The 27613-nt window shown below is 36.8% G+C and overlaps 1 protein-coding gene across 1 annotated transcript in view; it reads right to left on the bottom strand.

Moving 5' to 3' along the window:
• Positions 1–22969, bottom strand: part of LOC121383517 — a 30063-nt gene extending 7094 nt beyond the window's left edge. The window contains exon 1 of the mRNA XM_041513588.1: positions 22912–22969. Within this exon, the coding sequence (XP_041369522.1) occupies positions 22912–22969 (58 nt within the window). The remainder of the gene's footprint in view (positions 1–22911) is intronic.
• Positions 22970–27613: the final 4644 nt, after the last annotated feature.

Genomic DNA, 27613 nt, shown 5'->3' with positions numbered 1-27613 from the left:
GTACTTGATATGGGAGAAATATGTAAGGTGGCATCTTACAATTAAGACATGATGCTGTGTTAATAGAGGTGATCTTTACGGAGTTGGTCACTTGATCAGGTTTGATTGTAAATTGTTTCATATGTGTCAAAAAAGAAAAGAAAAGACCATCAAACATCTACATCAGTAGTCCTATTAAAATTAATTAAACCACTACCTGACATTGTTTCATGTTAGTGACTTGACAAAATTTAAAACTAATTTTGAATTTTCCAAACAGAAAACGTTATGTCAAGCCGAGTATCTATAAAATAATACCAGTTAATTCTCTTTAATGACATTTTTATAAGCTTTCTTATTCAACAAAGAAAAGACAAAAAAAAAATTCCTTTTCATCCAGACAAAATTATAAATTTATGACTTGATTTAATACATCAATAAAAAAGGTTTTTTTATTAAATGTAAAATTGTTTGTTTTATTTGTTATATAAAAAGAGTCATAAAAATGTTTATGGACTGTCTCAACACCGACTTCCAGGTAGTTTAGAACACTACCATAAAGGAAAGGAATGTTTGATAAGATTAATAAACTTTTGACTAAATAATAATCTAGAAGAAGAAAAAAACCTGCTGCCACTATATACTATAGCTAATATGGGATTTTTCCAGGTTAGTTGGTGCAATGTTGGGTTTTTCCAAAACGAGTATCTACTGTATTTTACAGAACACCAAAAGACATTACATAACACAGTCATCAGAAACACCAATATGATTTATATGCAGCATTTGAACTAAGCACTTGTCTGTCTGTCCTGACAAGTGAAAATCTGCTTGGAGCAGCAAAATGTGCTTCAATGGTTATCCAAGAAAGAGCAATCAAAATCAACATCGTCCTGGAACTTGGTAAAAGAACCCATTTATTTAGACAAGTGAAAACATTTGCAGGTAAGTATTTTTCTGGTGGACTAGTAAACATTTCAGCTTTTTTCTATCACTATGTATAGAGTATTTAGTTTTTAGAAACACCAACATGTAACCAACATTATATGTAAACTGGGGGCGGGATGTAGCCCAGTAGTAAAGCGTTTGCTTGATGCGCGGTCGGTCTAGGATCGATCCCTGTTGGTAGGCCCATTGGGCTAATATTTCTCGTCCCAGCCAGTGCACCACGACTGCTATACAAAAGGCTGTGGTATGTGCTATCCTGTCTATGGGATGATGCATATAAATGATCCCTTGCTGCTAATTGAAAAGATTAGCCTTTCTCAATAACTGTGGTCCTTAACCATGCGTCTGATGCCATATAATCGTAAATAAAACGTGTTGAGCGTGTCATTAAATAAATCATTTCCTTTTTTCTTATATGTAAACTGTAAACACTAAAATGCATGATATGTGCAAACTGTAAACAATACGGTAATCTTAACAAGCACCAACATGCATTTAACATGCAAACTGTTTACAGTAATCTTCAGCAACATCTCAGATTTCCTAAACAACTAATGATAAGAAAATATTTGTATGCTATGGTTTTCAGAACATCTATTCTACTACCACCGAAAATAATTCTGAAACAATTTCCTATTTCATGTTAGCGACATTGGCGCCGCACCCCAATAATTAGCCTGTTTTCCTATCAATTAACTGCCATACCAAATATCAATACCGGAGGACAAAAGAACTGAAACCAGCCTGTAGGGGACAAAATAAAAATCTATTCTGTCTCCAAAAAGTTGACAAAAAGTGAACAGAAGATTCAGATTCACATGATGAAATAAATGAACTCTGACAAAAAAAAAGTCTTAGTTTTATTTCCCATTTCCCATTTGATGCATAATATTAAGCCAATTTTCAGTTTTAATCCTCTACTCTTAACTCCCAAACACAGCCACAAAATCCCATACAGATGTTGAAGAAATTGTCAGAAATGAAAGATCTGAATTTTTATTGTCTTGGCGTAACCCATTTGACACAATGGGGACGAGGCACTCATTAATCACACACAAAAATGATGATTAATTAAAGAACACGCCAACCCATCAGTTGAGCTCCTGGCTATAAAGGCAAGACATGGAGATTTCCTTTTCAACAAAAGAGCTACTTTGGAGGGAAGCAATTTGTCAGCTGTATTGTAATTATCGACATCCAAGCCTGATCTCTTTCCACTGCTCACAGAATGTGATGTATAGATTAGGTCATGATCCAAACAAATTTAGAATATACACAAACATATTTAGTTATCAGTATTAGTAGTGTCAGCTAAACATGTTACATTTATTTACTCACAAAAACTAATGGGAATTTCCCTGTTATAGCTTAGGGCACAGTATTTCATGTTAATGGCCATTCTGTTCGCATGTCGGTGATCCAAATTTAAATCTATGCAAAATCAGTTATGTGTTGAACCATGATTCTGAAAATCACTTTACCAAGTATTAAAGAAACTGTTCATTAAAATTTGTAATAAAATATTTAGAGTATCAGTTGGAAATACAATAATTAAAATTAGTTCAATGCAAGTTTGAGGTAATTGATTAGGTTATGCAAATATAATTCACAAAAGTGGACAATCGCTTACCTAGGTAAAAAAATAAATGGAACTGATTCATGGTTACCTAAGATTTTGAAATACAGTATTGTCCCCTGTTAGCTTAGTTACTAAAGCACAGAGGTTTTGTTTGTAGTAGAAATTAAGTTATCTGTTTCACACAAATTTTATTTTAAATGGTTCAAGTTTGACTGTTACCAGAATATTTATAAAACACAAACAAAAAATTAGGTACTTATTTATACACAAATTACTTAAATTTACACGTCACTTTTACAGCATTAAAAGGTGAACTATGCCATCAATTTCCATTCTCTAGCTAGAAATATAAATGGAAATTGAAAAAAAAATGTAATAAGTTTGTTGGAGAAGGAACCAACATGCTGCCATGTAGCAGTCATTTCAGTGAAAAGTGTGGCACAGCACGGGCAGTATTGCATCTGTATCAATTGCCAAATTGTCAATAAAGATTCATAAAAACTGCAATGTGTGATTTGCAACCAGTTCTTGGTAATCTCGACTGACAATTTGACATGTGACCGACAACTGTTAATTGAAAAATATTGCTCAGCTTCTTTGTTGACGGCTGCATTATATTTTCACACATCTCAACATTATTTTGATGTTTATACATGTATATGTGCCAAAACAATTAACATACTTGAATGCACAAGATAATGAGACATAAAATATATAGTAGTCATAACAGTATATGATTCTGTTGGGTATGGATCACCATACTAAGCAATCCAATATATTTTTAAGCAAGTTATTTAATTATATACTTCAAGTACTTGATACAAAGATGGAAGAAAACTACAAATTATGTTTTCACAGACAGAATAGCAAGTGCAATGTTAACATGTTGGGGCACCATTAAACATTAATTCATCACGCCTCTGGGAATGGGAAATCTGTATAATCCATTAATGGTTTACATTTTTTTCTTCAGATAACACATTTCTTATCTGCCCAATGGTTATGACCTAGATTGAATGTACCATGAATGAATGAATGAAACAATCATTCTTTCATTTTCAGAGGTCTGTCATCTATTTATTTTATACCATATGAAATACTGGTTGAAATCATTTTATGGAAGAGGAATCATTCTATGACCAAACAATGGGGAGAATGCCAGATTTTTCTAAGAAATAACATGTACATCTATTATTAAAAAATTAATTAGTACATTTATGGTATTACACTTACAGCCTTACAGGTTGCATTACATTATCATTTGTGGTTAGTGTACCCAAGTACCAAAGACAAGTTTATATAAATTGAATAAATTAATATTAAATTTTTACTATAATGAGGAACGGTGGCGTGGTACTTATTTAAAATCATTATAATGATGCAATAAACATTGTATTTTCATTAATCATGAGTAAAACATCATTACGGACATCGTGTGAAATATACCGGAATTATACCCATTTCCGTGAGTAACTTTATGTCAATGTCAAACACAACATTTTTTAATTGTACAAAAATAATTTCTTGAAGTGTACCCTTATAACCAACATTTTATTGCACAAACATACAAAATTAACTGACACAAGTATGTTTATACAGTTAATTGGTCTTTTCGTTGTCTTGCTGTGACATGTGATTTTAACGTGCATCGTGTGTATCGCTGTCAACTCGGGAGTCTGGCAGTTCAGATTCGTCATAGTTGCATTATGTAATCCAGTGGGAAGACATTTTACAATTCAGAGGTGTTATTAGAACTAAATTGGATAGTTTTATATATGGCAACACTGAATGTCAATACACAGCCTGTTGAATTAGCGGCAACACACTTCGTAGTCATTACGATGACAACAAACATTATAATAACACGTCATTTTATAAACTCCATGTGCTTTTTGAACAATATAAATAGGCTATCCCACAATTCTCACTTCGGCAAAGGTTAAACAGTCTGGACAATTCGGCTTGTTACATTTTCAGAAACTGAAAGTAGTCGACATTTTCCGAATGAGAAAAAAAGGCAGTTACTTCCCTTATGTTATTTTGACAAAAGAGGATAGATTTTTTTTATGCTTACAAAAATATCATTTAAAAGGAGAAATTGTCTCCCGCACAGGTTAAAGGACATTTGATCAAATACCGGTAGACTCCCACGGAATCCGAGAGGGTTGACAGGTCTGATTATGACTGGTTTATCAAAGGCCATGGTATGTGCTGTCCTGTCTGGAAAAATGCCTTTAAAAGAGCTCTTGCTGCTAATGGAAAAATGTAATGCATTTCATCTAAGACAAGATGTTAGAATTACTAAATGTTTGACATCTAATAGCTCATGATTAATAAGGAAACAATGTGCTCTATAGTTGTACCACTTTAAACCTCCCCTCTTACTGCGCCTGCAACACACCTCAAACAGATCAGCGATATACGACCAGTAGGCCACATCCTGCTGTATGAGCTTGACAACGTGGGTAAATCAAATCAGGCATGACAAGAACCTACACAGTAACATCTTGTTTTCAGTGGGCACATCTGAGAACATGGAAATGTAGGTTTGGCTGGCATTTTTAATTTATTTGCTCAGCATGCAACATTACACGAATAAAATTTAGATTTTTATTTTTTTTAACTCGATCACGTTTATAAACCACACCTTTCCTCATTCAGTTTAACTCATTATTTTAATGACAAGGAGTGGGCAAACAGGATGGAGAAATATACAAACATTCTTTAGACTGAGAAATAAACATAACCAAAAAGATAAAATTAACAGATATTAGTGGAAATGAATGAGTGAGTGAGTGAGCGAGTGAATGAATGAACGAATGAATGAATGAATGAATGAATGATAAATGACACCCCATCACAAAAATACACGTCAGCTATTCGGTGTCAAAAATAGCAAGTATATGAAAACTTAATGAAAAGAAAAGTCTATCCATTTAACAAAACCTTAGTACATTTTAAACTATGGCTATCTGGCATGACAACCAGATAGGGCCCTTATCTACATTTAACTTCTGTTCTAACTGGTAAAAAAAAAATTGAAACCTTGGTTTAGGAGCTATCCTGGTTGAAATTTATCCAGTTGTCAGGCATATGAATCCTGGTGTCTAACATATGGATTTTTTTTTTTTTACACTTAGTCATGAAACAAAACAAAAAAACATTTTAAGTTTGTTCCGTTTAATGTCATCCCTAGAACACACCGACTTTCTAAACATTTATAATTTTGACTACCTACTACATTTTTCTCATTAGCAGCAAGGGATCTTTTGTATTTACTTTCACACAGACAGTACAACACATACCATGGCCTTTAATATACCAGTTATGAGGTACTGGTTGGAATGGGGAAAACCGTATTCAGAGAATGAGCTCACCATGGAGGTTCGATCCTGCAATCAAAGCACCTCAGCCAATTACTCTACCGACTGAACTAGATCCCACCCTGAAACAGAGAATAAAGCCACTGCTGCCAAGAAAGGCTACTCTACCAAAAAGACGTAACAAATCCCTAAAATGCACACCCTTATACATTCATTGGTCTTTGATGTGGACTGTAGTGGTAAACAGTATACTTTATTATTATTAACAAAATTTGATTAGTTTGTGAGTACACAAATGTGCTTTACAACAAATACATCTATCAGTGATGATGAAGAGCAAGATGTAACCCTGTAAGAAGGCACCAACTCTTGGTGCAAGTGGTTGTAAGGTCCATCACCCCATGGTGGGGGTGGGGGGGGGGTGTGTGGGACGTAGCCCAGTGGTAAAGCATTCGCTTGATGCGTGATCGGTCTGGGATCGATCCCCGTCGGTGGGCCCACTGGGCTATTTCTCGCTCCAGCCAGTGCACCACAACTAGTATATCAAAGGCCGTGGTATGAACTACCCTGTCTGTGGGAAAGTGCATATAAAAGATCCCTTGCTGCCAACTGAGAAGAGTAACCCATGAAGTGGCCACAGCAGGTTTCCTCTCTCAATATTTGTGTTGTCCTTAACCATATGTCTGACACCATATAACCATAAATAAAATGTGTTGAGTGCATCGTTGAATAAAACATTTCCTTCCTTCCTTCCCATGGTGGATGCAGGTTTTCTCCATTCCAACCAGTGCTTGGTTTGGGGGGTTTTCTCCTATGATTGATGACAGCACATTCAGCATGTGACTGATATATATATGTTACTGGTGTATTACCAAGATTATGATCTCTCTGTCTCAGGAAAACTATCACTTACACAATGCTCCGATTTTATTTTTGTAGAGTGGGAAGCAATCTTTGCTTCTGACAGTTCAAGATGGACGCAAATATTACAAACTTAGAAGCAGGCCTAGAAATTAGTCTAAAAAAATTAGTCTCCTAACTTGGACTTGTAGTTTAAATTTTTTAACAGCAATGTGGAAGACTTGAGACAAACATGGAAAAAAGCACAAGATTTATATTATTGATTCTGAAAGTGAAGAATTCTTGACGTATCTCCAATACTGAATACAAGAAGATAGAAAACAAAAACTGCTTGTGAAACTGGAGCAAATTTTACGTAATAAGTTTACATTTGCAAATATAGCAGTTATACCTGTCATATATTTAAATGTGTTTGGCATCTATTTCACACAGAAAATTTATTTTTTACGGAAGATGGAGCATTGTACAAAAAAAGAGGAAATATTAATGCTACGAAATATTAATACTTCAAACTACATTAGTTAACTGTACGTTAGTAGTAATATGAATTGTGGTTCAGTCATAGATTTACGTTTACATGCAAAATTTGGTTTACAATTTTTGTGTAATTGGTCTCTAGTCCTCAGGAAGCATACTATAAATTTTGAGCAGCATATGTAGTATATACCCAGAGCTTCTAGAATTTTATAAAAATCCACTAGCCATGGGATCAGTGATTTTAAAAATATACTAGCCATGATTGAAAATTCACTAGCCCTACTTTAAATAAATACAGTTTTACTAATACATGTAGTAACAATCAGATAAATCACCTAAAGAGGGAGATAGAGCTTACAAACCATTATATTGGGGTGGGAAGAGGGGCAGAATATTCACATAATTACAAAATAAGACTTAAATGCAGCATTTGACAAGGTATTTGTTTCACTAGCCATCAGGCTAGTTATAGTAGTTATTTACTAGCCCAATACTGAATATCACTAGCCATGGGAGTGGGACTACCATAATCTAGAAACCCTGAGTATACCACTGTTAATTTCAATTAAACCTTGTTGATGCCCTTTAAGTAGCCTTAGTACCGGTAGCAGTTTTGGGAAAGAAATACTGTACAAAAAATAAGCATAAGAAATTTTTGGAAAAGTTTTGTTTAAAATCAAACAAATTAGCTTTGTTTAGTTATCTAGAGAATTTGTGTACAAAATATTTCTATATGTTAATATATATAATTACAAACATTATCATATGAACAGCCATAAAACAATCTTGCAAAACATTATCTTCAAGATGGCTATAGAGCTGGACACAACATAAAAATATTGTTCAAAGCACCCACTAGAGGGCATTCCCCAACACTTATCAAAAGTGAGCAATAATGCCAAATGAGTGGTTTATCACAAACATCAGTGTGACAGGAAATGAAGAATTACCCACCAGCCCACAGGGTTTAGAGATCACACCCTACTGTGTTGCAGAATTTATTTCTAGATGCTGCCAAAACTGTCAGATGTATACCAGCAAATGTTTGATTTAGAGGAAAATGGTGATGAAACCCCCTCCAGGGATTCGAGATATTTTGTGAGGTAAAACACATAAAATAAAATTTCATCTTGTTCTGTCCACTTCTAGATATCAATTCTGCTGTGACTGAATGCACACAAACAGTATTATAATATGGATGGATGGATGGATGGATGGGATGGATGGATGGATGGATGGATGGATGGATGGATGGATGGATGGATGGATGGATGGATGGATGGATGGATGGATGGATGGATGGATGGGATCAATGATGGGATCGATGAATGGATGGATGAGTGGGATGGGATGGGATATGGGATGGGATGGATGGATGGATGGAAGGATGGATGGAGGGAAGGGAGGGAGGGAGGGATGGATGGATGGATGGAGAGATGGATGGATAGGATGAATAGATGGATGGATGGGATCGATGAATGGATGGATGGTTGATGGATGGGTCATAGGTGTTTTGGGTGGATGATGGATGGATGGATGGACAGATAGATAGATGGACGACTGGACAGAAGGATGGAGGGACAGAAAGATGAATGAATTGGTCAGTAAAAACATTAATATGATCAGCTACAAATGTACATTATAAAACAACTACTGTTTTAATGCGAGTTATTATTAAAAATATTACATATTATAATCAAGAGACAAAACTTAGTATGCTATATTTAGACCTACACACCATTTCATTGAACTAAATTAATTTTCAACTACACAAATGACAAGAGTTTAGAAATGGAAACCATATTTATACAGACGTGCACTTTCAAAATTTAATGAAAATGCCTATTTGACATGCAATGTTAACTTTGGATCTCTTTTTTTTCCCCTATCATAGCTGAATCCTATGTTGATCCAACTCTTCCGAGTCCAGGTTTTGGAGTTTGTAAATTACATGTTATTGTTATCAATGCAGCCAAGATGATGTTTAGAATGCTGGTAAACACCGCTAAGCCTTGAAAACCATGCACTGTCAAGTCCAGATCTGGACCAGACCAGAGATCAGGTTACAAACCACTGTGACAAAGATTAAAGAAACCCAACACCAGGTGTAAGAATATTTAGAAAATCATTATTAGATCTTCAGTGATAAACTTATTTTTTTAATATAAATCCAATCAGCTTTGTTCTGTCAACGTCTCCTCATCTCTGATGACTTTTGATTATCATGTGACTCAAAATGTTAAAGTTTGTTTTGTTTAACGATCACAACACCACCATTGTTTTGATTTGTAATCCAGAGGAAACTCACTACATTTTTCATTAGCAGCAATGGATCTTTTATATGCATTTCCCCAGACAGGACATGCCATTTGATATACCAATCATGAAGCACCAATTGATCCATCCTACCTACCACTCTCTCCTTCCCCTCCCTCTCTGTCTCTCTCTCTCCCTCCCTCCCTCCCCCATATACCCCTCCCTCCCCCATATATCCCTCCCTCTCTTTGTTTCTCCCTCCCCCAATTCCTCTCTCCATTCTGTCTGTCTGTCTCTCTCTGTCTCTCTCTCTCTCTCTCTCTCTCTCTCTCTCTCTCTCTCTCTCTCTCTCTCTCTCTCTCTCTCTCTCTCTCTCTCTCTCTCTCACTGAATCACTGTAGTTTAAAATCACACCAAATAGCCATACTTTAAAATATTCCTTTTTTTTCTAACTTCATCATTCCAAAGCTCATTGGTAAAGTCTACCACTTGTGGGGGACATTGGCTGAGAACAACTGACCTTACACTCCATCTGATGAGTGATCTGCTTGTCTGTACAAATTTGCTGAAGTTGTAGACAGAGGTGCAGAAAGTGCATGTCTCATTGGCAAAAGCAAATGAAAATTTTGACGGATGAGTTAAAAAATGTAACCACCAGTCTGTCTGGCTACCTCCTTTTTTATAAGAAAATAATCTGACATATAGCTGTAATTAAAATCTGAGAGTGTCGTTAAAAAAAGCAAATAAAGCATTTATTTTTATTTTTATAATTTTTCTTTATACTTTATTTTATTACTCCTGTTTTACCTATTTTAAATAATTATCAATATAAAGAAACATGGGCGTCAATCCGGCTTTAAAAGTGGGGGGACGTGTTAGTGCGTGTGTGCTAAACGAAAAAGTGGGGGGGGGGAGACATTTATAGAGATTGTCCCCCAGCATTGAAAAGTGAGGGGGGTGCATCCCCGTCCCCCACCGATCGACGTCCATGTAAAGAAAACATAGTTGTAATAAAAAGGAGATTTCAGCTGTTTATTTAATGAATAAGCATTTGAAGATTGTATTATAGCAAAATTAAAATGTCTTGCGGCCTGATGGACTAGCAGAAATTCAGGTGTATTAATAAGTTGTTCAATGGCCTGGTTCTAGCACCATTCGTAGATATTTAGAAGTAATTGCAGTTTGGTGTGCAGAGGGTCGAACCCCCCTGCTCCAAGCAAATTTACTTTTTATCAGGGGCGGGACGTAGCCCAGTGGTAAAGTGTTAGCTTGATGCGCGGTCAGTCTAGGATCAATCCCCGTCGGTGGACCCATTGGGCTATTTCTCGTTCCAGCCAGTGCTCCACGACTGGTGTAACAAAGGCTGTGGTATGTACTATCCTGTCTGTGGGATGGTGCATATAAAAAATCCTTTGCTGCTAATCAAAAAGAGTAGTACATGATGTGGCAACAGCAGGTTTCCTCTCTCAATATCTGTGTGGTCCTTAACCATATGTCTGACACCATATAACCATAAATAAAATGTGTTGAGTGTGTCATTAAATAAAACATTTCCTTCTTTCCTTCCTTTTTTCCAATGGATTTTCCATGGCAGCATATCACCCGACCCCCCTAAAAATTTCACTCACCAGTCTAGACCCCCCTGCACAATTTCCTTAACACGTGTTTAAATTACCAAGGAATACAGACAGCTACAGTCTGTCCCAGCCTCCATGAACAATGTTTTTCATAAATGATTTCACTTTCATTTGATGTAAGAAGAAAAGTAAAAGTAGTTTTAAAATAACAAAAAGACACCATTTTTGTGTGCAATTTAGAAAACAATGGGTTCAAAAATAAATAACTTGTAGTACAAATACCATAGTAATAAAATGGCGCTCCTTGTGAGAAAAACTATAGACACTCAGTTTTCAGTCAGAGGTGTGTGTAAGAGCACATGTGCATGCATGTATGACATGAATGATTACAAAAGACAAGACATGGTTGTGAAAAATGGCACATGGATATCACTGACTGCACTGTCCATCATTCAGCAGATATTTTACTGCACAGCATCATTTCTATCAAAGTGTTCATCATACCTCAACCATCATTCAGTATATATTTTACTGCACAGCATCATTTCTATCAAAGTGTTCATCATACCTCAACCATCATTCAGTATATATTTTACTACACAGCATCATTTCTATCGCACTGTTCATCATACCTCAACCATCATTCAGCAGATATTTTACTGCACAGCATCATTTCTATCAGTGTTCATCATACCTCAACCATCATTCAGTATATATTTTAACTACACAGCATCAGTTCTATCACACTATTCATCATACCTCAACCATCATTCAGCAGATATTTTACTGCACAGCATCATTTCTATCAGTGTTCATCCATCATACCTCAACCATCATTCAGCAGATATTTCACTGCACAGCATCATTTCTATCAGTGTTCAACATACCTTGCCATTATTCAGCAGATATTTTACTACACAGCATTTTCTATCACAGTGTTCATCATACCTCAACCATCATTCAGCAGATATTTTACTGCACAGCATCATTTCTATCAGTGTTCATCATACCTCAACCATCATTCAGTATATATTTTACTACACAGCATCAGTTCTATCACACTGTTCATCATACCTTAACCATCATTCAGCAGATATTTTACCGCACAGCATCATTTCTATCAGTGTTCATCCATCATACCTCAACCATCATTCAGCAGATATTTTACTGCACAGCATCATTTCTATCAGTGTTCAACATACCTCGCCATTATTCAGCAGATATTTTACTACACAGCATCATTTCTATCATAGTGTTCATCATACCTCAACCATCATTCAGCAGATATTTTACTACACAGCATCATTTCTATCATAGTGTTCATCATACCTCAACCATCATTCAGCAGATATTTTACTACACAGCATCATTTCTATCAGTGTTCATCATACCTCAACCATCATTCAGCAGATATTTTACTACACGGCATCATTTCTATCACAGTGTTCATCATACCTCAACCATCATTCAGCAGATATTTTACTGCACAGCATCATTTCTATCAGTGTTCAACATACCTCACCATTATTCAGCAGATATTTTACTACACAGCATCATTTCTATCACAGTGTTCATCATACCTCAACCATCATTTAGCAGATATTTTACTACACAGCGTCATTTCTATCACAGTGTTCATCATACCTCGCCATCATTCAGCAGACATTACATAGCACCATTCCATTCTATGTGCTATCACTGAACACATTATACTTGGTATCTACCGGCTTGTTTATAAGGAATATACATATGAAGAGTTTAGGCACAAAAAAACACGATAATGCCATTTTATCCCAAAACTGACTTCTGCTATCAATACTCAGTTCAAGACGGTATGTTCTGATTTTCATACTTGTTTTCTGAAATTCTGTCCTTTATTTACTTTACTTATTTCAGCTTATTTCCATTGTGGACTGGATATGTTTTACATAGAAAGCATTACAAAAAAGAAAATCTTTTGCAAAAAATTACTAAGATGGATTTATTGTTTTTTGCATCTGAACTCTTCATATAAATCTCTTGTAAGAAGAAGAAGAAAAAAAAAAGGCATCGAAATAAGCACAGTGCATGGTAGCCCAAGTTATCATAAATTAACGACCTGATAGCCTTTAGGTTATAACACATTTAAGAAGTTTATAATGAGGGAGCTAACAGAGATTTGTATTACATCTAGAGTACAAAAGCTTTGAGAGCTAAAATATTTAGTTAGTGGGATGGAAGGAAAGGAAGGAAATGTTTTATTTAACAATGCACTCAACACATTTTATTTACGGTTATATGGCGTCAGACATATGGTTAAGGACCATATTTATTTCAAATGAATAAATATTGTTTAAATTTAAAAAAAGGGACCAATATTGAGAGGAAGCCCGCTGTTACCACTTCATGGGCTATTCTTTTCGATTAGCAGCAAGGGATCTTTTATATGCACCCTCCCACAGACAGGATAGCACATACCATGGCCTTTGATATACCAGTCGTGGTGCACTGGCTGGAGTTAGTGGGATGGGGACCTCCAAATGACCATTCTTAAGTTTTCCAATTGGTGTATTAAGTAGTACTATTACATTCCCATTGCAAAGCTGATACTTTGTTATTCATTCATAACATTGTTCTGTGTGCACGTGCGTGTGCATGTGTCTGTGCATGTGTGCTTTTTATATACTACTCAAAAGAATTTAAGGGTCAAAAATTTATAACCAAATAAGTTTCAGAGTGTATTAGATTGATGATGTAAACTACACCAAAAATTTAATTTATTGTTCCATATTTACAAAAAACACACAAATAAACGTCACTGTATACAAGAAAGTCACATGACATGCTGTCAAAGTTGAAGGTTGTCAAACATGGATTTTACACATTAGAACATTCGTTTAATAGTGTGTGAATCCACCCCTGGCGCGAATACACTCGACACATCGTTGCCTCATGCTGTTGATCAGACGTCTGAAGAACTCTTGGGGAATGGCCTGCCACTCTGCCATAAGAAGTTGACCCATATCATGAAGGTTGGCCGGAGGGGCATGGTTATCCCGAACTCTCCTGCCTAATTCGTCCCAGGCGTTCTCTATTGGGGCCAGGTGAATATGCTGGCCAATCCATCCTGGCGATACCTTGTTGTCTGAGAAAGTCCGGTACCACCCTGGCGCGGTGGGGTCTGGCATTGTCATCCTGCAGAACTGCCCCGCCGCCAATCTGCTGAAGGCCTGGGAGAACCAACGGCCGGATAATCTCATTCAGATAGCGGATTCCATTCAGATTGCCATCCACCACATAGAGGGGGATCCTGTGGTGGATAGAGATGCCGCCCCACACCATGACGCTGCCACCACCGAACCGGTGACGTTCTCTAACGTTAACGTCAGCGAAGCGCTCCCCAGGACATCTGTAGACACAAACCCGACCTCGTTGAACTGGAGACTAAACCTGGACTCATCAGTGAACATCACTCGACCCCAATGAACACGTTGCCACCGCAGATGAAGTGTGCACCAGTGACGTCTGGCCATTCTGTGACGTGGTAGGAGTGGTGGTCGAACAGCCTGGCGACGGCAGCGTAGATTATTGGCTCTCAGACGATTGCGTATGGTTTGATCAGACACTCGAGTTCCAGTCGCAGTCCACAGATTGTCACGCAATCAGCGTGCAGTGGTTGTGCGTTGACGTAGAGCCATATTGGTGATGTAGCGGTCCTCTCTATTTGTAGTGCTTCGGGGTCTTCCCGAATGTGGACGATTTCGAACAGAATTCGTTGCTTGGTACCGTTGCCACAGTCAGCCAACGACACTCTGACTGACACCAAGTCTCAGAGCAACATTTCTTTGCGTATTGCCATCCTGAAGCCAAGCAATAGCCCTTCCTCGATCTTCGATAGTCAGTTGACGTCGTACCATTGTCGAATTTGGAGTGTGCACCGTACACGAACGCAAGCTCCAATTATACGGAAATTCAGCATTGGGAACATGGAATACACATGCAAAGCGTGCAAATGAAGCGCTTTGTGAAAAAGCAAGTTATGGGCACTTAGCAGACCTTTCGCTTTCGCCCTAATTTACGTGCAAATGTAAGCATGTTTTCGCCATTAGAACTAGTCGACAGTGTCAATGACAGTGGATTTTAATTCATTTATGGGTTGCTTAGACCCACTTTCGTCAAAATGGAACAATACCATGCGTGACATTATGGTCTAGCTAATATAATTGACATTCAGAAAATAATGTCGAAAATATCGTCTGACCCTTAAATTCTTTTGAGTAGTATATTTAGGTGCTGGGATTTTTTGTGTAATTTTTTTTATGGAAAATGAAATACCATTCTAGACTTTTTTGACACGTAGTATAAACCTCCTTGTAACCTGAACGACCATTCTCGACTTATTCCGATGACTGAAAAAAACACTCATATCTGGTGGCATTGGATTTCTTTCTGTAGATCACGTGCTGTGATTATCATTGCACAAATAGTATGTTTTTACAGAATATGCTTTTACAGCATGCGGATTTGAATTTATTACAATAATGTATGAGTTTTAAACCATTTTAAAATTCAAAGGTGTTTTTGTAGCATGGCGTATTGACTTTGTTGGCATTCACAAAATAGCAGTCAACATCTTTTTTCATCTCCCCCCTTTTTTTCTGACAGTATTATTATGCACAGCTGCTTTCAAGTTTACGTTTTAGTCTGTGATAGCCATTTCAATTCCATTTAACTCCTTCAGTGGGAAGTGCGACTGGCAAATTACAACAATGACAGGAATAAATTAATCCCCTTTGACAGAAAAGAATGACAAAATCATAAAAACACATTTCGGATGCAAATAAATACGTCACTGATAAGTTTTTATTTTGCATTGTACGGTTTCACATTTGTAAAAAAGGGAGTAGTTTAAAATTTGATCCACACAGAGCGAAACATTAAACCTCCAGTGACATGTTCTAACAGAGGAGAAACAGACACAGCAACTGCTAAATACAAGTTACTGCTTTGTGTCTGGGGTCACCAAGTGATAGAACAGCAAAAAAACAAAATGTCACTAAGCTTAATACCGGTACAAACAGGGGTATTCATTTTAACAGTGCATCTTTGTTAATCGAGACAGCTAGAGCATGCATGCATAATCTGTAATGGTTTAACACTTTTTGAATGACATATTAAAATGGATGTGTAGTGCAACCACCCCGATTTGTTTCTTCAAATATGAATAAGATTTTTTTTTTTTTTAACATTATAACAAAACAAAAAAAAGGGGGGAAAAAAGAGAGAAAAAAAGAAGAGAAAAAAAAGAAAAGAAAAAAGAGGCAATCTTGAATATATATGGATGTACAGTGAAAGGGGTTGAACATGGTAAAAGCGCTAGCCTGATGCATGGTCAGTCTGAGATCGATCCTCATCAGTAGGCCTCATCGGGATAATCTTGTTCCAGCCAGTGCATCATAAAATGCAATGGTATGTGCTATCCTGTCTGTGGGATGATGCATATAAACGATCCCTTGCTACTAATGGAAAAAATTAAGTGGGTTTCTTCTCCAAGACTGAATGTCAAAATGTTCAAACGTTTGACATCCAATAGCCAATGATTAATAATTCAGTGTGCCCTATATATACAGTGAAACCTACTATACAGGATATCCATGGGCCTAGTAAAAACGTCTTATTTTAACCTTCTAACTACTGCAGGCAAGATATCTCCCCCCAGGCGACATACTGTACACTGTTTGTTGTTTTTCAATGGAAAATAACTTTGGAATTTTGAGTTCAAAAAGTGTTTTTTGGCAAGTACTTTTGCTTGACAACAATGGCGGCACGTCGCGGTCATTTTCAGGGATGGATAGCTAATTGTGACAACTAATTTGATAATAAATTTAATTGTTTTATTAAAAATGAAAAACACCAAATATTGGGATATGAATCACAGTTCGTTTTGTTTTGTTTTTGTTTGGGTTTTTTAAAGGGTTAAAAAACCCACTGTTATCGGGAAGAATGGGCATAAATACTGGACAGCTGGTCAGAAATACCCATCAGTATAAAGTTATTTATGTCTGAGCCGATTGTTTTCTAAATTGGACACAAAAATAGTTTTTTTTGTTTTGTTATTTCCAAAATACTTTTACTTTTCTTCTTACATTGATCAAACAAACTGAAATTATTAATAAGAAACATTTTTGTAGAGGATGGGACTGACTGTTCAGTTATGTAAAATGTATTTGTGTATATAACCGGTGAGTTACCTAACCCTAACACAGTGTTGCAGTTCTATTCTACATTGACATTTCAAATATATATATTGTACTGAAACAATGGCCTGATAATACTGTGATGAATGATGAACTACATTCTTATGAACTATTCCAGAAATATGGAAGTAAAAAAACAACTAAATATTGATTCAAATTCAGAACTTGTTTGCCCATCTCTTCGCTCATCTTCAAGGTTGTGTGATCCAACTCGCCTGTCATATGTAATCACAATTATCATTTTTCATCTTCAGCAGAACAATTGTTTTCACTTAAGACACAGAAAAACAATAAACTAAGGCATTAAAAAAAGTGTGCTTTAAGGAATGTACCACATCCCCAAATTAGGTGTTGTTGGTTAATTGGCTTCTTGTTTTAATTAATTTTTTGTATTTAATTCACTCTTTTTACACACATATTAATAAATAATAATAATAATAATAATAATAATAATAATAATTAATAATAATAATAAAATACACTGAAAAAAAAGAGAAGAATTCCATGGAATTAAATGTCTTGCCTACCACAAAAAATTTCAGTGTACTGTGATGAACATCCATAGATGCAACTATAAACCAAGTTTCATTAACCTAGGATTTATAGTTTGTGAGAAACTGATCTAAATTCAAAACTTTAACACAAAAGTTGACGATACTGTTGGCGCCGTTGCCATCACTGTCAGAAATTAGGATCACACATTTTTCTAAAAGTATGGTTGGGTTCCTGGAAACAAAATTCTTCTTTTTAAAAAGTTTGTTTTGTTTAACGACACCACTAGAACACACTGATTTATTAATCATCGGCTACGGGATGTCAAGCCATATATAGTATTAGAGACGAAACCCGCTATATGCACCATCCCATAGATAGGATAGCACATACCACAGACTTTGATATACCAGTTGTGGAGCACGAAAAATAGCCCAATGGGGCCACCAATGGGGATCGATCCCAAACTGACTGCGCATCAACTAAGCGCTTTACCACTGGGCTACGTCCCATCCCTTTTTAATCTAAAGTTTTAGAGAGGAAACCCATTATATTTTTCCATTAGTAGCAAAAGGATCTTTTATATGCACCATCCCATAGACAGGATAGCACATACCACAGACTTTGATATACTAGTTGTGGAGCACTGGCTGGAACGAGAAATAGCCCAATGGGTCCACCAAGGGGGTTCGATCCTAGACTGACCACATATCAAGCGAATACTTTACCACTGGGATACGTCCTGCATCTTTTCTTTTTTATGCCTTTAAGTATACTGTATTTAAAAAAAGAAAAGATAAAAAGAAGACGATTGAACTATAGGCCTATTGTTGATAAAATGAGGGTAAACTGAATCTGCTGGATATGTTACACACCAATAACCTGACACTGACCAATACATCAAAAAACCACCTATTAGCCGAGCTGTCAGGTAGACTTGCTCCGGTCACTGAGATGGATTGCAGACCTCACATTTCTTTCCAGTAAACCACTGAGAATTGATAGCCAATAAAATGAAGACAAATGGCAGACCCTGTGTTAAAACATCACCTCTGATATATTTCACACCATTTAATTCTAGTCCACTTGTAATCAATATATAAATTCATGTATGATGGGTATTTTATCATTGATTTGTAGCTTAAGACAAGAAATAATACTCTGCCTCATAACTCTTTTCATCCCAGAGTCAGTCCATGAAAATGTCAGAGGTGGTGAAGCTTTGATTAGCTAAGAAAATAATACCACCAATACCTCCCCTCCCCTATCTTTTTGTCCCAAACAGTCATGCACTGGTGATGTCAGGAAAAAAGAGAAAAAAAAGAAATGTTTTATTTAATAACACACTGAACACATTTAACTAGTTATATGGTGTTGGACAATTGGTTAATTAAGGAACACAGAAATAATTAGAAAGGAAACCCTTTAGGCTATTCTTTTCAATTAGCAGCAAGGGATCTTTTATATTGGCAATGTCAAAAGTCATGTGCTTACGATTTATGTGCTTGAACCTCAATTGGATATATAGAGGATAATAAACGAGTTACCAGTTATTATCAAATTTATGTCCCAAGTGAAATAATTTTCAGTTGTCACGAGTTTTAGCGAGTGACAAATTAAAATTATTTCATGAGGGACATAAATTTGATAATAACTGGTGCTGAGTTTGTTATTCTATTTATTACCGGAGCTATTTTTTCTCTAAAAGCCTTTATTTTCGACACACACATGCACATACATGTATAGAAACGATATACGCCACTTTACGCACTGTTCTGAGTATTTCTATAACTTTGTAATTTAATCACGTTCATAGATAATTTTCAAAAACAAAAGTTCTCTTTATTCTGGTACAAAATCTATAATGAATTGCATTAAAATGACATTTTGTTATAAATTTAACACCAAAATCAGACAGCCGTAAATGCAAACTCTTTAAACTACATGACGTCATTCACTCATTGTGTGCGTTTGCCAAATCGTGATGACGTCATATTTAGTACCGACAAGATCATTGGTTTGTAAGCATCAAATTATCCAATAGTATTGTTCGTTAGACCAATGCATGATAATTTCTGTGAGAAATTATGATTTTTATTTTCCCCGTTATGAGTGCCTGCTGGGGTAATAAAATGTTGTATCTGGATTTTAAAGTACCCTTACACCCCTCAACAATGTTTAAAGCAAAAATGTAACTACATACTAACTAGTTTTAGGTATTTTTGGAAATGTAATATGTAATAATTATGGGATATTGGACAAGCTTCCATTTTGTATTGTGTTTGTGTCTCAAGTGAAATAGTTTTCAGTTGTCATGAGCTTTAGGGAGTAACAATGAGAATTATTTCACGAGGGACATAGACGTGGTGCGGGGTGGTGGTGAGTTTAATATCCTATTTATTACCCATAATCAATCTTAATTTATATCACCCAAATTGTTTGGTTGATAGTTCCTGTAAGGTTGCAGTGTGTTAATCGATGAGGTCATGGCGTGACGTCGAAGTGTTACATCCCACTTGGTGTTTTAGTGGGACATATCACTTTGATTATGTGCCAAGATATTTTTAAACATATGGGTAATAATAAATTTTTCTATTTTGTGTTGTTTCCAAAACAGCTGGCTAATAATTTGAACAACTGGTACCAAAATATTAATATATATATATATATATATATACCACTTGTATATATGTATATGCAGGGGACAATATTTCAAAATCTTAGGTAACTGGAAGTAGTTCATGTGAGTTTTACTTAGGTAACCGATTGTTTGGTTATGTGAATATAGTTCTCGTAACCGATGAGTCAGGCCTACCTAATCCTAAAACACTTGAACTATGGTTCTGTGCTACATTGGTGGTTCAAATGTATTTAAAAACGATACTTTTAATTATAGAATGTTATTGTTCATCACATAACCGATTGGCAGTTCTTGTGATTTTAAAGTTGCATTACCAACACACAAACAGAACAACGGTTCTTGGGAAATCTTGTGCCCTGTATATGTATTTATGGCCTTATATACCCTAAAAGAATTGAAATGAAAATGAAAATATTAGACTAGTTTGCATATTCATCTACACCAATAGCTACTTAAATGGCTTGCTTCACAGGTCCCCTCAAACTAAACCAGTTCCCATTGGTAATAATGTTAACAGTTTCTAATAAAACTGATATAAGAAGTGTTTTGACCCTGTCCTGCACCCTCTGCCTGTTACCAGCCCCGGTCGGACTGCTGATACTCCCTTGCACCTGCCAGTGCAGGCGGTCTCCTCACCAACCCCTTTCCTGTCCTGAACAGAAGAGCCAGCCGAGGCCAGCACCTATGCCCAGGACAGGTGTGCGCTACAACAGCTTGCTCTGAATGTGCACGTTAAACACTCTGACCTGACTTGTCCTGTCCTGTCCTGCATTACAAATGTATATAACACGAATTCTGCAAAATCATAAACTTAAAATTTAGGTGGTATATATATCACTCGTAGTTGAATCCACAGATATTCATCTTAGTGCTAACAAATATACTTAATTAATTTTTTTAGTTATTAATAATTTTTTAAAATTCAACATTGTAAAATTCAGAATCAATTTAAATCTATAAAACATAATACAAAAATAAATATTTTTAGAAAGGTTTAAAACAATTTTTTAATCTAGTAAAATTGTACAACTGTTTAACGTGCTGAAATAACATTCATAGATGCAACTTTAACCAAGATTCATTGATCTACAACTTATAGTTTGTGAGAAATGGACCTGACCATGAAAATTTAACATTGCAAAAGTTGACGTCATTACACGGTACAGGCCTACTTTCAGAAAAAAAGTAATACCTATAATTATCTCATATCAATGCGAGACAAAAACAGTAACATCATACGTTTAAAGTACCTGCATAACAAAAGTTTATAGCCGTGTCCAATTTAAGTTATCAAACAAAACCAACAAATCAATTCTTTAAGAAAATAACTAATATTTAAGGAACCGAAGGATTTCCATAAGTGATACGCCTTGTCACATTCAGTGAGCCAGCCAGCCGTGAGCTGGCGATTGCGACCAGCCACACGCAATCTTATTGTTCTCGCGATGAACGCACTGACAGAATTATAGCTTTTTGAATTTAAATATTATCCTCCCAAGATATCCGCCATGTCCGGTTCAGTTTTTTACGCCCCAGCTGCAGACAAAATATGGAATTTTAAAATCCTTTCGGTGCATAAAATATCTGTTCTGTCCCACCAGCAAATATTTGCAGCTCCTTTTTGATGAAAACTAATGTCTCTCTCTCAACCTTTGTTCCAGCAAAGTTGTAAAAACTTCAGGCTCTTGTGACATGTTAAGACCTTGATCAATAACGGAAATATAATTTCTCTGCAAAAATGTGGTGAATGAATCTTTTAGCTTTTTCTTTTTTTTTCTTTTCTTTTTTTTCATGTCTGTTAACCAATTACTACAAAAAAATTATTTAATTTATTTGGTACAATTTTGTGGATTCTGAAAATAACATTCTGCATTTATAATATTATATGCTGCCTAAATTTTATGTCTTGCAGCTTTAATTTCAGTCTACAAAACATTTTAAAGACATGAAGGCCCACATGGGTATAGCTAGGGCAGAAAGACAATGGGTCTCTCCCTACATCTGGTTTTGGCAAGAACAATCACACATGCATCGCAAATGCAAATCTAATTTTTGCATCACCTGTTTTTCAATTTTGCATTAAATTTAGGACACCATTTACATGGAAATAACAGGTTATGCAAAAACAAAATGGGTTACCTGAAATTGGCTACAGACATTTTCAATTCTCAGAGGCCTGGCATATCTATTGCTCGGTGTCCTTTCCCTAAAATTCTGAATTTATGACCAAGAACAGAACGAAACGGATCGGAACAAAATGGAACAGAACATAACATAAAAGAACAGAACAGAACAGAACTTCATTACTTTCAAGGTCACCATTCGGTGACATAAGAGGCTACAAAGAACTTCTAATATTTCAATAAAAAAACTTCTGCGTTCGTAATCAGCAAATTTGCTCATAAATAGGTTTACCCTAAGTTTACTCCATACACAGCATCACAAACAGAAGAGTAGGAAACACATTTTAAATTATACAGAGTTAATCTTGCTTGCTTTCGTACCCTCAAAAGATTTTTAAAAATTTCAAATATGATCTCACCTTTCATAAATGGCCCCTTCAGTTCCGGCAACTTCCAACACCTATAGATGTCATGCATCACAATTCCAAGTGTAGCCTTTGTGAAATTGGCAATGTATCAGGTGGGAATTTCACCGTCACTGAAAAATGGAATTTTAATAACAAATTCATGTGTATATGTACCAAATAGGTACATATGTAAATACTGCATAACTTCCATGCACTTCACACATTGTGATAATATCTATATTCCAGTACTGCCATAGGCAAACATAACCACTCCCTTGCAAGTTGTAGATCAAACTGTAAATAAATAAACAATGCCCATTATATAAGCTTGAAAATACTCAAAATCAACATTCAATCTAAATCTAAAGTCAAACATATAAATGATTTTAAGAAAGTAAAACCATCCATTGTCCTAATGTTCTTCAATAATAAAAATATAATATAAAGTGAATTTGTATGTGATCCAAGGGAAACAACTGTTGTAACTTCTAATACACTGCGTATTCCAATGGCTGTAAACTTGGAATAGTCCTCTTAATACTTAGGCCTGTTGTCCAAACATTAGTTACCTTAACCAGTTATTAACAATTTTTAAAGAAAGTTGGTTTTGTTTAATAACACCACTGAAGCACACTGATTAATTAATCATCGGCTACTGGATGTTAAACATTTGGTACTTCTGACATCAGAGGAAACACGCTACATTTTTTCTATATGCACCATCTCACAGACAGGACAGCACATACCACCACCTTTGATATACCATTTGTGGTGCACTGGCTGGAACGAGAAATAGCCCAATGGGTGGACTGGAACAATACAAATAATAATTACAAACAATGTTGAAACTTGATTTAGAACAATCAAAGATATTCATGTATAATAAAATCTAAATTTTATTTTGTATTTGTGCAAAAATAATTGAAAGGAAAACAGAACGAAGGAATGATTTATTGAATGACACACTCAACACATTTTAATTACAGTTATATAATGTTGGACATATGGTTTAGGATTACACAGATAATTAGAGAGGAAACCTGGTGCCACCACTTAATGGACTTTCAGATTAATTAGCAGCAAGGGATCTTTTATATGCAGCATCCCAGACAGGATAGTACATACCACGGCCTTTGTTACAACAATTGTAGAGCACTGGTTGGAACGAGAAATAGCCCAATGGACATAATGATGGGGTACCGACAACTGATTGTCCTCAGACTCCGGTCCCCCTCTCCCTTCTAACCAGTGCTCCACAACTAGTACATTAAACACTGTGGTATGTACTTCTTGCCTTTGGGAAAAGGCATATAAAAGACACCTTGCTGCTTTATCACTAGAAATAGCAGCTAGCCTATGTGTCAGTAGCCAGGGCCGTTCCCTGATCAAAATCCTGGGGGGGGGGGGGACTACTTTTTATAAACAGATGAAACACTATACAAATTAAACCCCGAGATGTATATGCTATTTTCTGGAGTTAAAAAAAAGAAGAGATTCTCTGGGGTGCAAATAATACATTCCAAACAATAAAGTCTGACCTTTTTCTGTAGGTAGGGTTGGGTTCCCGGGGAAAACACTTTTTACTATTGTCATTTTAAAAAATTTAAATCCCTACCGACAAAATACATGTCTACCTCTCGAACGGTAGAGTTAGTAGGGCTATGATCCTACTTTCAAAACTGTACCTAGCAGGGCAGGGGTGTAGGGGGGACGTGCTTTATGATCATGGTTAGTGAACTTTGAAAATCACTCATCCTTGATCCTATATATAGTTTGTAAATTTCTAAAACAAAAAATCGAGAAGCCCAGGGGCCTCATTTTACTAAACATCGTAAGTTTACGTCTGTTACTAGCAGTTTTACCAGTCGTGCATTTGCACATATTTGGCATCAATTTCACGCAGAAAATTACATCATTATAGAAACTGGAGTATTTTAAAGACAAAAGAAAATGAAATATATGTGTGCTCTTATCTATATTTGTTTTATCGCACTATAATAGTAATAAGAATTGTGGTGTAGTCGTAGATTTATGTTTACGTGCAAAACTAGGCTTACGACAGAGACTGCACCGGAAGACTAGTATCGTCACCCACTTCCGTTACACCATTGCTGTATGCGATTTTTGAAAAACATGTTCCATCAACGGGGTATAAAACATTTATGTTTAGTATTGTAAGAACACCAGTACTTGTAACAGGTATGAAATACATTGATAGAATTTTATACCAAATATAGAACTCATGTTACTTGCCACTTTACGTTTTATTCAGTGGCAAATTGAAAAAGTAACAATACCGCCTTTAATTATTGAAAAATAGTGTTGTTGTCGTTATTGCAAGTATTTATTTTTGTGAGCTAATTATATTTAATTTATTACTCATGCAGTACATGACAAAATTTAGATGTTTTGATTTATTGTATAACTTTGATAGCTTGTTACCAACAGCGTCCTATATGTGTTTTCAATGCAATACAAGATGGCAGATATTTGTTTACATTTTCAATGATTTGTTATTATGAATGCATTTGTTGTGGCCCTCACCCATCTGTTGTTAGGGAATCACACAAAAATAACCTCTTATAACCAACCTTTATTATTAACGGATGTAGGACAAAATGTCAGTGGAAAATTTGTCAAGTCAAAATGTCAGCCATTAAAGTGGTACTGAGGTCAAAATGTCAACTTTCAGATTATACCTTCATGTAGAGACTGCATAGGAAGACTGGTAGTGCCACACACTGCCACCAGTCCACTGCAGTGTTTCTTTGGTTGAAAACCACATGTTCGTTTGTAACTGGTATAAAATCCATTGAAATAACTTTGTACAAAATACAGAACTCATTTTAATTGCTATTTTTTATTTTATTCAGTGGCAAAGTCATAATTTAAGGAGACCACCATTAGTGGTGTTGTCATTGTGACTAGTGTCTATTTTTGTCACATAATTGTGGTTAATCCATTGCTGATTGACTACAACACAAAATTTAGATGTTTAGAATTATTAGTAGTCTTATTCAACTTACCGTACTAGCACAACAACAATGCTATACGACCCTGAGTTATAACCTCCACTACAGAATTATCTCCCCTTGATAGATGTATAACCTACACCTGCGCATGGGTAGACCGTATATCCTCGTTTTTGATTCTGCAGTCCTCCATTGCAGTTGTGTTCGAGTTCTGTAGTAAAAACATTTTCAAATTGTCAAATTGTTTATTAATTTGTAATTTTGTTTTACTCTGACATATGAAGTCTTTTGGGTGATTTACACAGGGGGTTAATGTCTGACACGGCTTCCTCGGGCTCCAACCGGTTGGTTGTGTGTGCCGAGGGGGGTTGTCTTAAACGACTGCCCCAGTTTGATCAGCATTTGTTATGTCGGGCATGCCGTTCTCGTTGTTTTGAACATCAGTGTCATATCTGTGTAAATTGGTCCCCCTCCACGTGGGGGAAGGTTAAGAAGCTGTCAAAAGACGCCGAGTGTAAGAGGATGATTAGACGTGAACGTGACAGGCGGAGCACAGTGGCAACCTCCGGGGTCGTGCTCCATACCGATTTGCCGTAGGTCGGCAAGTCGGTGTCCAGTTCAAAGAGCTCGCGGACAAGTGGTAGGCGCAAGGACACCTCCTCGTCTGTTCGCCATTTTCATGGTGATACCAGTAAACCCGAAGCGCCGTTTGGCACGGAGGGGGCGCTGTTTCTTCCAGGTCGGGCTCCGTTCCACCTGGGGATTTGCATTTGTCTCCGTCGGTGGAGGCGGCGCCTGTTACGGTTGTAACGGGGGCGTCAGTCAGAGGGAGTGCAGTCGTGGCAGGAACGACTGTGTCTCTCAGTTCCGACTCCCCATCTTGCTGGTGGGGGCAGGGTTATCGGTCCTTCTGTGGAGGGGTCAATTAGCTCTAGAAAGAAGTCATTTGTCTCACCACATTTCTGGTGCAGGGTTGGTTGTGGTGTCCGAGGGCGCCGTTTCGGCCAACGCGTCTTTCAGCACTACTTCGGTGATCGAGCCACGTTGTCTCGGTTACGGAGCCGGGTGCGACGTCAGTGGGCGACCTTCTGTTGTTGGGGCGCCTGTACAGCGTCATCAACTTTTAGATCGTTCGCATGTGGCTACGTCAACTGGGTTGGCTAATCCACACGTGGTACGTTGGGTTCAGAATTCGGTGCAGGATTCGTACGTGTACGAATTTCCTGACGGTCCAGTTCAACCGACACCACCAGTCCCGTCGTCTGCTTTGGCAGCTTTCTTGGGTGCGCCTGTGTCTACACCGATGGTCAATCCGGACCTGTCAGATCGGGGTAGAGGTTCCAGGCGTTATCCCTCGACTGCGTGGGCGGAACCTTTCGTTCAGGGTCCAATGGTTTTGGGTCGCCCTCAGGGGCAGACCCGGGGGGTCTATGTTTCTCTTTTTGAGAATTTCATGGCCTGGCTAGGGGAATCACCTCTACCAGTCCCTCCACCGCCAGGGTTTCCAGCGAGACCAGGGTTGGATCAGTTTGCAGATTCGGCCATTCCGCATTGTCCTGTCCATGCAGTTTCGTTTCCATTACGGTCAGCGCATGGGTTTCCAGCGAGACCGGGGTTGGATCAGTTTGCAGATTCGGCCATTCCGCATTGTCCTGTCCATGCAGTTTCGTTTTCATTACGGTCAGCGCATGGCGCATCGTTTCAAAAAATGACTTCTCCGGAAGAGGAATCAATGTGTGGTT

This window comes from Gigantopelta aegis, chromosome 10 (assembly GCF_016097555.1).
Source record: "Gigantopelta aegis isolate Gae_Host chromosome 10, Gae_host_genome, whole genome shotgun sequence".
NCBI lineage: Eukaryota > Metazoa > Mollusca > Gastropoda > Neomphalida > Peltospiridae > Gigantopelta > Gigantopelta aegis.
The sequence above is the reverse complement of the archived record's forward strand: the minus strand, read 5'-3'. Positions and strand labels throughout refer to the sequence as shown.